Raw genomic sequence first — 11,992 nt, forward strand, 5'->3', positions numbered from 1 at the left:
GGAAGCGTATATCCAATAATAACATCTATCTATACCAAATCGTCCCAAGCGCCAACATGGCGTCACCCCCTTGGTATCGAATCACAGGCTCTTATAAGGCTGAGGAAAGAACAACATACTCTCTGTCCAAGCTCACTCTTTCAAGGATTTACCAACTTGCAGTTCAGATATTCGTATCACTTATTTTCCTACCGCTGGATACATCTATTCTTCTCGGCCCGGCCATTCTCAACTATTTTCATCTCCTACACTATCAACAGAGACATAATCGACGGCTACTCTTGCAAAATCCGCGCTTTTACCCCAAGACAATTCTCATTACCGGTATCAATAAAGCACGAGGACTCAAACTAGCCCGTCAATTTCACTACGGCGGCCATCGGGTCATTGGCGCCGATGTGGGTATATCGCTCATCCGCTCCGGTGGCAGCATGTCCAATACGATTTTTGCCTACTACGCTCTGTCCAGTAGCAAATCTCTATATGTTTCCAACTTGATTGACATCATCCACCGGGAAAAGGTTGATTTATGGATTCCTTACTCCGATAACGTGACCCCTATTGAGGATGCCATGGCCAAAAGTGCGATCGAGAGTCGTACAAGCTGCAAATGTCTTCATCTAAATGTTGACTATGTGACGCTTCTTGGTCAAAATGATTCATTCATACAGCATGTGCGAGAAAGAGGGCTTCCGGTGATTGAGAAACACAATGTCCAGTCTCGAGACTCGGTTCATCGAATCTTGAACCGCTCGCCCAATAAAGCCTATCTCATTCACAAATCGTCCAAGGGTGCTTTGCGGGACGCTGTTGCCTTACCCAAAAGTACTCCTAGTCAAACATACACGGAGGTCAGTATGATTGCTATTTCCAAAGACAAACCCTGGGTACTCAAACAGCGTGTGAGACTGGGCAATTACTGGGCCGATCTTGTCCTTGTTCGGGGGCGTGTTAAAGCCATGCAAATCCGTCCCCTGCGTCCTCAACTATCCATCAAGGACAACCCCAAGATGGAGACCGGGTTATATGAAACTATCAGACGGCTGATGAACGATTTCGCGGAAAAGGCCGGGCCACGCATTAGTGGACACTTGTGCATCAAAATCATGGTTGATGAAGAAATCACTCCCAATTCAGTATCCTATGTTGTTTATATTGGCATCTGTCGACAAGGAAGCGGCGCCATTTCAGGGCTGCTGGATAATGATCCGCCATCGAATTTATACAGCTCTTACCTGGAGATCCTATCTCCGGAAGTGAACGGACTCGTTGACTCCAACCTCAAAACACAAGTATATACCAAGTCCGGACACTCGCGGAAATGGTCCGACTACTCGGCTGCCTTGAATCAAATATACATACCAGTCTCGTCGGTGGTACGATTGGCAGAGACGCTCTGGATGCAAACACAAAAACTTCGATACTCAGTCATGCATGTCGTCCCTTTCGCTGATCGACTGAAAATGCTCTCTGTGCTCGATCCGCTACCCTGGTGGTGGCATTATCACATCAGTCAGCCGGTGAATGGTATATTCTCATTGTTCGATGGTGAATTTGAGATTCAATAGCGCAGGCATCCACTTTATTTTTTTTCTTATGATTAACCGTTTAACGATATACGATTTATGAAGCGACAAATAAAATAATGAAGTTTTTGACGACGATCACTGTGGCTATGTCTATATGCAAACTTCGTACAACAAACTACATGTCTCATTTTCGTTTTGTATAAGTTATATTGTATACGTATGCACCTTAGCTGTGTACTACGAATACTACGTAGTAGTTGGTACCAAATAGGTACAGCGTACCAGTATTGTAACAATCCCCAGGCAGGTTCAGCCGACATCAAAAATAGCACCCAAATTACCCTCTCCACCAATCAAACAGCTGGAACTTCCCAGCCGAGTTCATCCATGACGAGGAGTGCTCAGCCACTAAACCCAATACAGCCCTCATACGGTAACGTTATTAAAGTAAGCTACTCAGCTTGTTCTAGCCTTCCCGTTGGCTTGGTTTCCAGGCTGACAACGAAACCAGTGGCACTGCTGTGGAGACTGTCGCAGCGTGTTGTTCTTCTCAGTCTTTGTTTTAATGTTGTTGACTACGCATCATTCATCTCCTTCATATTCTGTGTACATTTGGCATTATTATTATATTATTTTTTTTCGTTTGTATGATACGACTACATTGATCGGCCGGATTTGTCTATATTGTATTCGAGATACTTAAACAATTCCGAGCGGACAGAAAGAGCAAGTGAAGCGCATACCGAAATCGGACTGCAACTCGTCATATTGAAGAGATAGAACAAAGGAACTCTTCTTTTCGATCAACCGACCTACGCAGGGCCACGACCGGCCCCGTCTTTTCCCCCTCCTTTCGGTCTGAATCTACCATCCTACAGTCAAAATGCCTCTTCCGAATTTACGAATGTCATCGACAAGTCCCGCCAGGATCAAGAACTTAATACACGGTTTCCAAGCGGTTCTCATTTTCCTAGCATGGGCTCTTACAATCGCCGTCTTCACCAAAGCGGGCGGCATTGATGGCCGCTCCGGCTGGTATTTTGGTATCGTAAGTCACTTTATCGTAGCAACCATCTCCTCGGCTCATAATATGTACTGACGCATGTATAGTGCTGGCTCTCCATCCCCGCTTTGATTTATCTTGTCGCCGTACCAACTTTCCCTCGCGCTCGCCGGTTCGGTAATGTCTACGCTTTCGCTACCGTCGACGCATTGATGATCATCCTATGGTTCAGTGGCTGGGTCGCTGTCGCTTCATACGTCGCCGAGGGCAAGACTAAAGGCCAAGAGGCGCAGAAGGATTCCAAGGATCCAAAGTCCGGTTGTGATGCTTTTGCCTATGGAAGTGCGTCCAAGTGTAGCGTCAGTACTGCTACGGTGATTTTTGGAGTCGTTATTTGGTAAGTTCTTACTTCGCAGTGGTTGTTGCGCAGGTGCTAATCTAGCAAACAGCCTTCTATTCATCTCCACCGCATACTTTTCCTTCCGCAATGTGGCCTACTTTCGCCGCACAGGCACCATGCCCGACGCCGTATCTGACCCAACCTTCGACGCCCAAACCAAAGCCGCCTTCTCCTCGAACCCCGCACACGATTTCGAGGAAGAGGACGAATTCCGACTTGGTCGCGGTGGTGGTGGTGGTGGTGCCGGTGGCGAGGGTCCCTCTCACTATGGCCAGGACCGCGATGAAGATTATGCTCTGCTTCAACAAAGTGAAGCAGATGAGCTTGGCGGATCGCATCATGGTGGTGTATCAGGCGCATATGATCCTACCTCGACACATGGAGGGTCCGTGATGCACGACTACGACACGAGTTACAATAGTGGCTATACCTCCCGATTCGAAGAGAACACAGGTGGCTACAGGGATACGAGCTATCATTCCGCCACTGAATACAGTCGATAATCGTCTTTTCCCCCCCTACCCGACAGTATTCATTTTACGAAGGCACGCCATTTTTCTGTCTCAATATTTTCATTCGAGTCATGGAATGCTTCATACCCGTTTCGTGTTGGTTTTGTTTGCATAATTTGTGTTTGGGATTATTTTGTGATTTTGTTTCATGACGGCGTCTATATTTCAGCATATTTGTGACTATGTCTGGATTCTCCTGTTTCAATAGATATGCGTCAACCTTTGGATGAAAAGTGTATAGTTACTCTTTTATTTTTGTGTATTATGTAGAAGTAAGAGTATGAATTGGTGCCTGAGGCTTCAACATGTGATATGGATTCTGCCACCGCCTTTTCTCCGCGGACGACATGTCGATCGATTGAGGACAGCTAAGTCAGTAGTAGTCTGCCGTCACATTCCAATTTCCATACAACATCAAGATTCATACTGTATACATACGATACAGGTCGAATTAGGTCTTTGAACTACGAAGTTTTATTTTTTTATTTTTTATTTTTTTGAGTCCTTGCTTTTGTCGAAAGTATATAACAGAACACTGCGTGCATTATCTTGCGGAGTTCGCAAGTACCAGTAGTAAGTTACGCTCGGTCATTGAACGAACACTTCCAAGTATTTAGCTAATCTGAATTGTTAAGATCAAAATGATCTCCGTCGACATTGACAGCTACATACAATACGGCCTCTACCTCGACCCAACAACGAAAGCCATCTCCCTCCCCAACCCCGAAGGCCAAACTCCCTCGCAAATCGAAGCCATCAATGCCGAACTCCAACAACTAAACGTCCTACATCGCGCATTGGTCGGCCTCGACTCACCCAACGTTCCTCCTCCACCTTTGCCTGTCAACCCTAAACGCAGCGCTCAAATCACCAAACTCCGCGACACCGCAAACACGGCGTTCCGCAAATCCAACTATGCGGAAGCAGTCAAGTTGTACGGCTACGCTATCGATATGGCCATAGGTCGACCGGCGTGGGAGCCCGTGAATCTCATCCGCGACGAATTGTCGGGTCTTTATGCGAATCGCGCGCAGGCATACATGTCGCAGCAGTCATGGCCGGAGGGCTGGATCGACTCGAAATGTAGCGCGGAGTGTAAGCCTATGGGCAACGTCAAGGCGTGGTGGCGTGGCGGCAAGTGTCTTGTTGAAATGAGTCGGTGGGATGAGGCTCGCGCTTGGGTTGAGCAAGCTTTGGGTCTTGAAGGGCCAGCTAGTGAGGGTGGGAAGGAGCTTGTTGCGCTGTTGGCGGATATAGAAGCTGGAAGCAAGAGGGCTTAATATTAGAGCATAAGCTCTGATATATTTTATTCATCGCATCGAGCTACTTCTTCGTTCTGTTCTCTCTAGGGTTGTCATGATGGAGCGGTATATCGTCAGGCGTTAGTTCAGGAGTCAATAATTTAAAGTCATAAGCATTATTTCCGTGACATTCACAAATTAGATACTTTTGAAGCTTTATCGAACGATCTCCAAGACTTGACACATTAAGATGACGGCGATATCGTACGGTGTACCGAGTTCGCAGTTAGCTCCCCCCCCACATTCATGGTCTATCTGCAATTCAATTGTCAAAGCATCGCATCTTCAGTCTCGAACTGTCATCAGCAAGACAAACACGGGATCTGTTTCCGATTTCTGGAAGAGAATGCGATATACAATATGACACTAACCAAATACGGCAATAAAATCCAGGCCAATCAGCCAGTTGTTGCCCCCGCTTTATCCTATCACAGCCTATCACAGCTTGTAGATCGTTATCCACACGAGCTTATCGTTATCGGAGCTGCTCCCCCTGCCATTTTGGGCCAACTCATGGAGAGGGGGGGACAGAAATCGCCTCGATAAGAGATTGTCAAAAAATGTGTGAGGTGAAGCTATAAAGGTTGTTGATTTCCTGTCTCTGATTCTTTTTTTGTTTTTGTAATCATACATCGTTATATTTCTTCTACCTACACATACTAGGTATCTACATATTATACATACACAATGGTCGATCGTCTCAAGCAATTGACCTTCCAGGTCAGCGCAACAGCGCCTCCTCCTCACCCCCTCGACCCTCTCAGCACACTCGAAATCGATACCACAGTGGCCTTGATCCGCGAGAAATATTCCCCCGTCAACTTCAATGCTGTATCACTGTACGAGCCCCGCAAGGCAGAAATGCTGGCATGGCTACAAAACCCAGAGAAGGCTCCTCGACCAGCTCGATGCGCAGAAGTTGTCTGCATTGCACCTCAGGGTAAGGTGTATGATGGCATTGTTGATCTCAATAAGAAGGAAGTTCTGGACTGGAAACATACTCCTGGTGTTCAGCCGATTATTACCATGGAGGAGCTCCAGGAGGTTGAGTACATTGTTCGCAAAGACCCGAAAGTGATTGAACAATGCGGTATTTTGGGAATTCCACCAAACGAAATGGAAAAGGTCTACTGTGATCGTAAGTTGTACTCATATTCTTTTTGCGATTCGATTCTGGATAGCTTGCTGATAGCACTGGGAACAAAACAGCTTGGACAATTGGCTATGATGAACGCTTCGGAAGCAATGTCCGTCTCCAACAGGCTTTGATGTACTACCGACCTCACGTCGATGACTCTCAATACGGTTACCCCCTTGATTTCTGTCCCATCTACAATGCCGAGACCAAGAGCATCATCCACATTGATATCCCCAAAATTCGTCGACCACTCAGCAAGGCCGCTCCAAACAACTATCATGTTAAGTCTGTGGAAGAGTCTGGCGGATATCGCACGGATATCAAGCCAATCAATATCACTCAGCCAGAGGGTGTTTCGTTCAATGTGAACGGACGAGTGATTGACTGGCAAAAATGGAATATTCACGTGGGGTTCAACTATCGCGAAGGTATTGTCTTGAACAATATCACCTTCAATGACAAGGGTACCATTCGTCCTATTATGTACCGTCTTTCTTTGGCGGAGATGGTGGTTCCATACGGTAACCCTGAACACCCTCATCAGCGCAAGCACGCTTTCGATTTGGGCGAGTACGGCGGTGGCTACATGACCAACAGTTTGTCCTTGGGCTGCGATTGCAAGGGTGCCATCCACTACATGGACGCCGCATTTGTGAACAGAGCAGGTGCAAGCACCGTCATCAAGAACGCCATTTGCATCCACGAGGAAGATGCCGGTATCCTGTTCAAGCATACCGATTTCCGTGACGATTCCACCATCGTCACTCGCGGCCGCAAGCTTATCATCTCGCACATCTTCACTGCCGCCAACTACGAGTACTGCATCTACTGGATATTCCACCAAGATGGTACCATCCAGTTGGATATCAAGCTTACCGGAATCCTTAACACATTTTCCATCAACCCTGGCGAGGACACCCACGGCTGGGGTACTGAGGTCTACCCTGGAGTCAACGCCCACAACCACCAGCATCTCTTCTGTCTGCGTGTTGACCCACAGATCGATGGCCAGGCCAACACCGTCTTCCAGGTGGACGCCGTCCAGGGTCCAGGAGAAGTCGGCAGTGCTGAGAACAAGTACGGCAATGCCTTTTACGCGAAGAAGACCAAGTTCACAACCCCGAAAGAGGCAATGTCGGATTACAACGGAGCAACCAGCCGAACCTGGGAGATTGCCAACACCAACAAATTGAACCCATACAGCAAGAAGCCAGTCAGTTACAAACTAGTTAGCCGTGAGGTTCCGCCTCTACTCCCCAAGGCTGGTGGATTGGTATGGAAGCGTGCTGGTTTTGCCCGCCACGCAGTCCACGTTACAAAGTGTAAGCCTTCTTTCATCCAGGAACGAAGTCAATATAATGAATATTTACTAACATTAAAACAGATGAGGACGACCAAATCCACCCCGCCGGCCGCCACGTCCCCCAAACTTCCGGCGAACCCTCCATGGGGTTGCCCATGTGGATCGAACAGGCAGGCGACAACTGCTCCATCGACAACACCGACGTCGTGCTCTGGCACACATTCGGTATCACTCATTTCCCATCACCCGAAGATTTCCCCGTCATGCCTGCTGAGCCGATGACTCTGCTCCTGCGACCAAGGAATTTCTTCGACCGCAATCCAGTCCTTGATGTACCGCCTAGCTATGCTCGTACACCGTCACAGGTTGCAGCTGGTGCGTCGGGATGTGGTTGTAACTCTAAGCCTAAGGGAGATGGAAGCAGTGTTTTGGTCTGATTTATATAGTCTCGCTCGGTTGAGTGTTTAATGGTGGTCTTTTGCTTCATGTACATAGCGTTTTCGTTTTGCATCTTCTATGATATGAATTATTTACCTAGAATCAATCTACCTTCAAAGATATTATAACCGACCCTGGCCACTTTTAGAAGTTATCCAACACCCACCTCACCTCTTGAACAATCACCTCCGGCTCCGTCAAATGAATATTATGCCCACTCTTCTCAGCCCTCACCCATCTCGACCTAGTTGACAACTCCAACAATCCCCTCTGCCACTTCTCATCGTATGCATCATACGTCTCAATCACCTCTGCAAACTGCCTCCTTTCTTCCTCCGTGCCATTTCCAGCTTTCGTTCCCGCTTCTAGCATCAGCTCAAGATCTCTAAACGTCCGTCCCTTGATGACGCTCACAGGACACCTCCCAAGAAACGGGGGATCTTTCAGATCAAAATCTCTCTTCGCTGAAAGCACCGCTTCACTATCAATATACCCTCTCGCCTCTGCAGCCGCAACCCGCGCATGCTTTTCAGCATACTCCTTATTCCGGCTCAACAACACCTGCCATTCATCCTCCAACAAGTTGTGGTTTTCACTAATACCCACAATATCCCAAACATCCAGCCCCTCAGTCACGGAATCAACATACGGCGCCGGCCACGGTCCTTCGATCGTATTCAACTCCTGATTTGCATCCACAAAGAGCATCCCCTGTACTTCATTCCGATGCAAATGCACAAATTCCCGTGCTATGATGCCGCCATAAGAATGACAAACCAGTACAAACGGTCCTTCCAGACCAGCTGTGTGAAGCAAATCGTTGAGTTCGTTCGCTATATCCACTGCGCTTATGGTGTCGGTGGTGTTAGGGCTAATCCCAGAACTGAGTCCGTAGCCACTTCCGTCGTAGAGCAATGTTCGTGCGAATTTTGTAATTGACCGGTTTACGGCGAGCCATTCTGAGGCATGCGAGGCGTGGCCGGGGATTATTATTATTAGAGGTGTGTTTGGTTGTTCTCTAAGAGGGCCGGATGTTGTTAGGTGAAGGCTGTGGGTTGGGGTGAGGGAGAGGAGGCCTGTTTTGGAGGGTTCGGATTCCCATGGATTATCCGTTCGATTCATCGACATGATATATGATTTTTTGTGATTGCTAAAGTTGATGAATTATATATGGGTATGGAAGGCTTTTGATGAAATTCGTGGGGTGAGGATTAGCTTGATGAGGGCTTAAGTTGAATGCTAATGATGCCCGAAAGATAACCTTGGAACTGCACTAAAAGCCCAAGTTAATGAAGGAAGCAGAGCTCGATACTCGTAAACACCAACCCCTTCTCCTGGAAATAGTGTAAAAACCTTTATTGCGATTTTCTGGAAGATGAGTATAGTATAAGGGCAAAGAGCAAAAATAAAAAGATGTACATAAACCAGCCCATTTGGTACGTAATAAACACCCTACATACCCCATGTCATAACATAACAGAGACCTATACCAGCAAAAAAAGAGCAAGAAAAAAAAGAGAACATGTCATGCATTTAGAAATCTGTAATCAAATCACTCCAAATCTTTAATGAGAATCGAGAATATGATCATGATTTCCCCATCTGAAACGCCCCAAAAACTCCCCCTCCTCCTCCGGGAGTCAAAGCTCCTGCTCCAATGTGTGATGGTGTATGAGCACTACCGCCTGCATTCGTGGTTGCGTTGTTAGGTGTACTGGGGGTTCCTGTAGCGGAGTAGATCGTAGCACCGTTGAGATTAGGTGTTTGTTGTGCGTAGTACGTGGTCATGGCGGGTAGTTGACCGTTCAGACCCCAGACCTGGCCCGAGTATTTAGCTTCATCTATTGTGCCGTTGAAGACAATCTGTCGCATTTTCCAGTATATCTCGCCTGTGACCAACGAATCTGATCCCGCCTGGTGGGCTATACCTACTCGCTTGACGCCAAGCTCGTCGGCAATATCCTGTAGACCGGATTTCTGGCCCAGATTGTTGATGACCTGAAGCGCCGCTGGAGTCAAGGGAGAGTCATTGGCGGTCTGGTTCCGCCCTGCATGCTTCATGAGATATTTAATGTCGTAGAGAGACGGGAAGAAAATTCTGAGCAGCTTGTGAAACTCCTCTTCATCTTCTGGAAGAGGCTTGCAAAGCATAATCTTCATCAAGTAGCCAAAATCGTAACCAGAATGGAACGAAATCCAGTGAACGTCGTCCAACAGAACCAACCCAGAACTCATCAGAAGTGCACCAAACTCAATCGGATCGATACCATTCTTTTCATGCATGGAGAAATCAATACCGGCTTTGGCTAGCATACTTGTCGAGTCTTGAGCATACATGTCGTCTTCCAAGGAGAATCGAAAATTGAATTGCCATGTACATGGTGCTGGTCCATAGTTACCGGCATATCCCTGTCCGTTGGCTTCCGTCGGTGTTGCAGGCGGCAGTTCACCTTCTGGGGAGAATAGCGTAATACCGAGTTGAATCATTTTGAGAAGATCGACGTTACAGCGTAGGGTTTGGTAATGGTAGTCTGCTTTTGTCGTGAAGGCGCCCATAGGTCGAGCGACAATGCCAGGGAATTCGGTATCCTTAAAAAGTCAGATAAATCTTATCATAAGTCTGTAGTCCCACCTACCATGCTGATATATGGATATCGCTCCACCAGCCGTCTCAACACAGCCATTTCTTGTGCCAGGTTATGTTTCCACACATCGCGGATTCGAGTCTTTATCGAGTTGGCCTTGCCTTCCAACATTAACCTTCCATCCTGAGCCTGATGTAGTTGCTGTTGCTGCATCTGCGCGCCTCGAACGAATCCCATCTGTGCTGCATGGCTAGCAAGTCCAGTCCCATTGGCGGCATCAGCACCAAACGCGCCCACACCATTCGCATTACCGAGTCCAAATGGGTTGGCAGTCGAGCTAGAAGCCACAGCGCTAAAACCAGGGTGCCCGCCTAACGAAGGAGGTGGAAGTGCGGCGTTGACAGATTGTGTATGGGCGGCATGATGTTGTGATTGTGATTGTTGTTGTTGTGTCTGCTGTAATTGATGGGCTTGTTGAAGATGCGCAAAGGGCGCGTTCAAGGCCGAGGGCCCGTATCTGCCCACAGGCGGCGGCATTCTACTACCGACGGATCAGTCTTGTGTAGCGGGACGAGTTGGCGAATGAGTTGGTCATGAATGAAGACGACCGAGCGTCGATTTGAGGATGTAGGATCGATCGATCGCAGTCTTGTACCGTTTTTCCCCCAGAGACAAAACGCTGAAACTCTTTGCGGGATTTGCGAGTCGGGTACTTCAGAAAAGATGTGTGTATCGAGATCGACCAACAAAAGACAATAATATTTGATACGAGTTGAAGCTTTCGGAGTCTAATCTGGTGTCGGGTGCCCGCAAGCCTAAAAGCGTCTTGGCTCCGATCCGGCTTAGCGTGAACGGTCACATGACCTCTCTTCAACTTACGAAATCCCGTGCTTCCAACGTCGAACTATCAACATCAGCTCTATAGAACGCTCAAACCGATAAATCCAGCTCTGGAATAGCTGAGAAGGGCCCTTAATACCTTGAAGCTAGACGGATCTCTTCAATTGGTCCATACCACCCGACCGACAATTTCACAATTCTTCATCATGTCTTCACGAAACCCCACCGGCTTCGATATGAAGGAGTTCAAGGCTGCGGCGCATCCCCGATCTGTCTGGGCAAAGAAAGATCCATGGGCTCGACAGTACGCTCTTTGACCTCTTTACATCTTACTTGTGGAAAGTTCATGCTAATTGGTATTAGTGAGGCATGGCGATACACAGGTCCCTTTTCCCGCTGGAATCGATTCAAGGGCCTGTTCCCCGGTCTTGGAACGGCTACCGTCCTTTTTGCTGGTTATCTTGCATATGAACAAGTGTTTTTGTCGAAAGATCACGAACACGGACACGGTCATGAAGAGTCTCACCATTGATTTCAGAACTGCGAAAGATTGATCGAGTCGATTATCCTCGTGTCCGAACCACACACGCCATAAAGTGGTCGCCCGAAACTAGAAGTCACAGCAATTGAAATGAACACGATTCGGTTTGCGTTGTGGGAACGTGATCTTATTATCAGTGATGGAGAGTATGGGTTCTGAAGGCGACGGATGGATCGACTCAATGTTGTCAGAAAATGCGATGTTTCCTAGATCATCTCTAGATATGGCGCTCCGGGTATCATTCTCTTTTCCTCTCATTGCTGTATGTACATATTGTGAAATATATATGTTTTTTCGTTCGAATCAGGACTGTAACCCCTGAAAATTATCTACCCATTAACCGTCATCTTAAAAGTCAACACAATGATAGACAATTATTTACAATTTATATTCGTCTGCATA

The 11,992-nt window shown here is 47.4% G+C and overlaps 6 protein-coding genes across 6 annotated transcripts; 4 read left to right on the top strand and 2 right to left on the bottom strand.

Moving 5' to 3' along the window:
* Positions 1-56: 56 nt before the first annotated feature.
* EYB26_002223 (uncharacterized protein) lies at positions 57-1,568 on the top strand (the record flags this gene model as incomplete). Its single annotated transcript, XM_054261529.1, has 1 exon — positions 57-1,568. The coding sequence occupies one exon, from the start codon at positions 57-59 to the stop codon at positions 1,566-1,568; it is 1,512 nt and encodes a 503-aa protein (XP_054117504.1).
* An 844-nt stretch (positions 1,569-2,412) lies between these two features.
* Positions 2,413-4,724, top strand: EYB26_002224 (uncharacterized protein; the record flags this gene model as incomplete). The annotated part of the gene is made up of 5 exons (XM_054261530.1): positions 2,413-2,577; positions 2,640-2,929; positions 2,982-3,385; positions 4,010-4,017; positions 4,080-4,724. 5 exons carry the CDS (start codon positions 2,413-2,415, stop codon positions 4,722-4,724), a joined length of 1,512 nt encoding a protein of 503 aa, XP_054117505.1.
* Positions 4,725-5,432: 708 nt separating this feature from the next.
* On the top strand, positions 5,433-7,623 carry EYB26_002225 (uncharacterized protein; the record flags this gene model as incomplete). Its single annotated transcript, XM_054261531.1, has 3 exons — positions 5,433-5,883; positions 5,955-7,205; positions 7,268-7,623. 3 exons carry the CDS (start codon positions 5,433-5,435, stop codon positions 7,621-7,623), a joined length of 2,058 nt encoding a protein of 685 aa, XP_054117506.1.
* A 145-nt stretch (positions 7,624-7,768) lies between these two features.
* Positions 7,769-8,752, bottom strand: EYB26_002226 (uncharacterized protein; the record flags this gene model as incomplete). The annotated part of the gene is made up of 1 exon (XM_054261532.1): positions 7,769-8,752. One exon carries the CDS (start codon positions 8,750-8,752, stop codon positions 7,769-7,771), a length of 984 nt encoding a protein of 327 aa, XP_054117507.1.
* A 459-nt stretch (positions 8,753-9,211) lies between these two features.
* On the bottom strand, positions 9,212-10,746 carry EYB26_002227 (uncharacterized protein; the record flags this gene model as incomplete). The annotated part of the gene is made up of 2 exons (XM_054261533.1): positions 9,212-10,213; positions 10,261-10,746. The coding sequence occupies 2 exons, from the start codon at positions 10,744-10,746 to the stop codon at positions 9,212-9,214; spliced, it is 1,488 nt and encodes a 495-aa protein (XP_054117508.1).
* Positions 10,747-11,255: 509 nt separating this feature from the next.
* Positions 11,256-11,581, top strand: EYB26_002228 (uncharacterized protein; the record flags this gene model as incomplete). The annotated part of the gene is made up of 2 exons (XM_054261534.1): positions 11,256-11,353; positions 11,413-11,581. The coding sequence occupies 2 exons, from the start codon at positions 11,256-11,258 to the stop codon at positions 11,579-11,581; spliced, it is 267 nt and encodes an 88-aa protein (XP_054117509.1).
* Between the last annotated feature and the right edge of the window lie 411 nt (positions 11,582-11,992).

The sequence above is a fragment of the Talaromyces marneffei genome, chromosome 1 (genome assembly GCF_009556855.1).
Source record: "Talaromyces marneffei chromosome 1, complete sequence".
NCBI lineage: Eukaryota > Fungi > Ascomycota > Eurotiomycetes > Eurotiales > Trichocomaceae > Talaromyces > Talaromyces marneffei.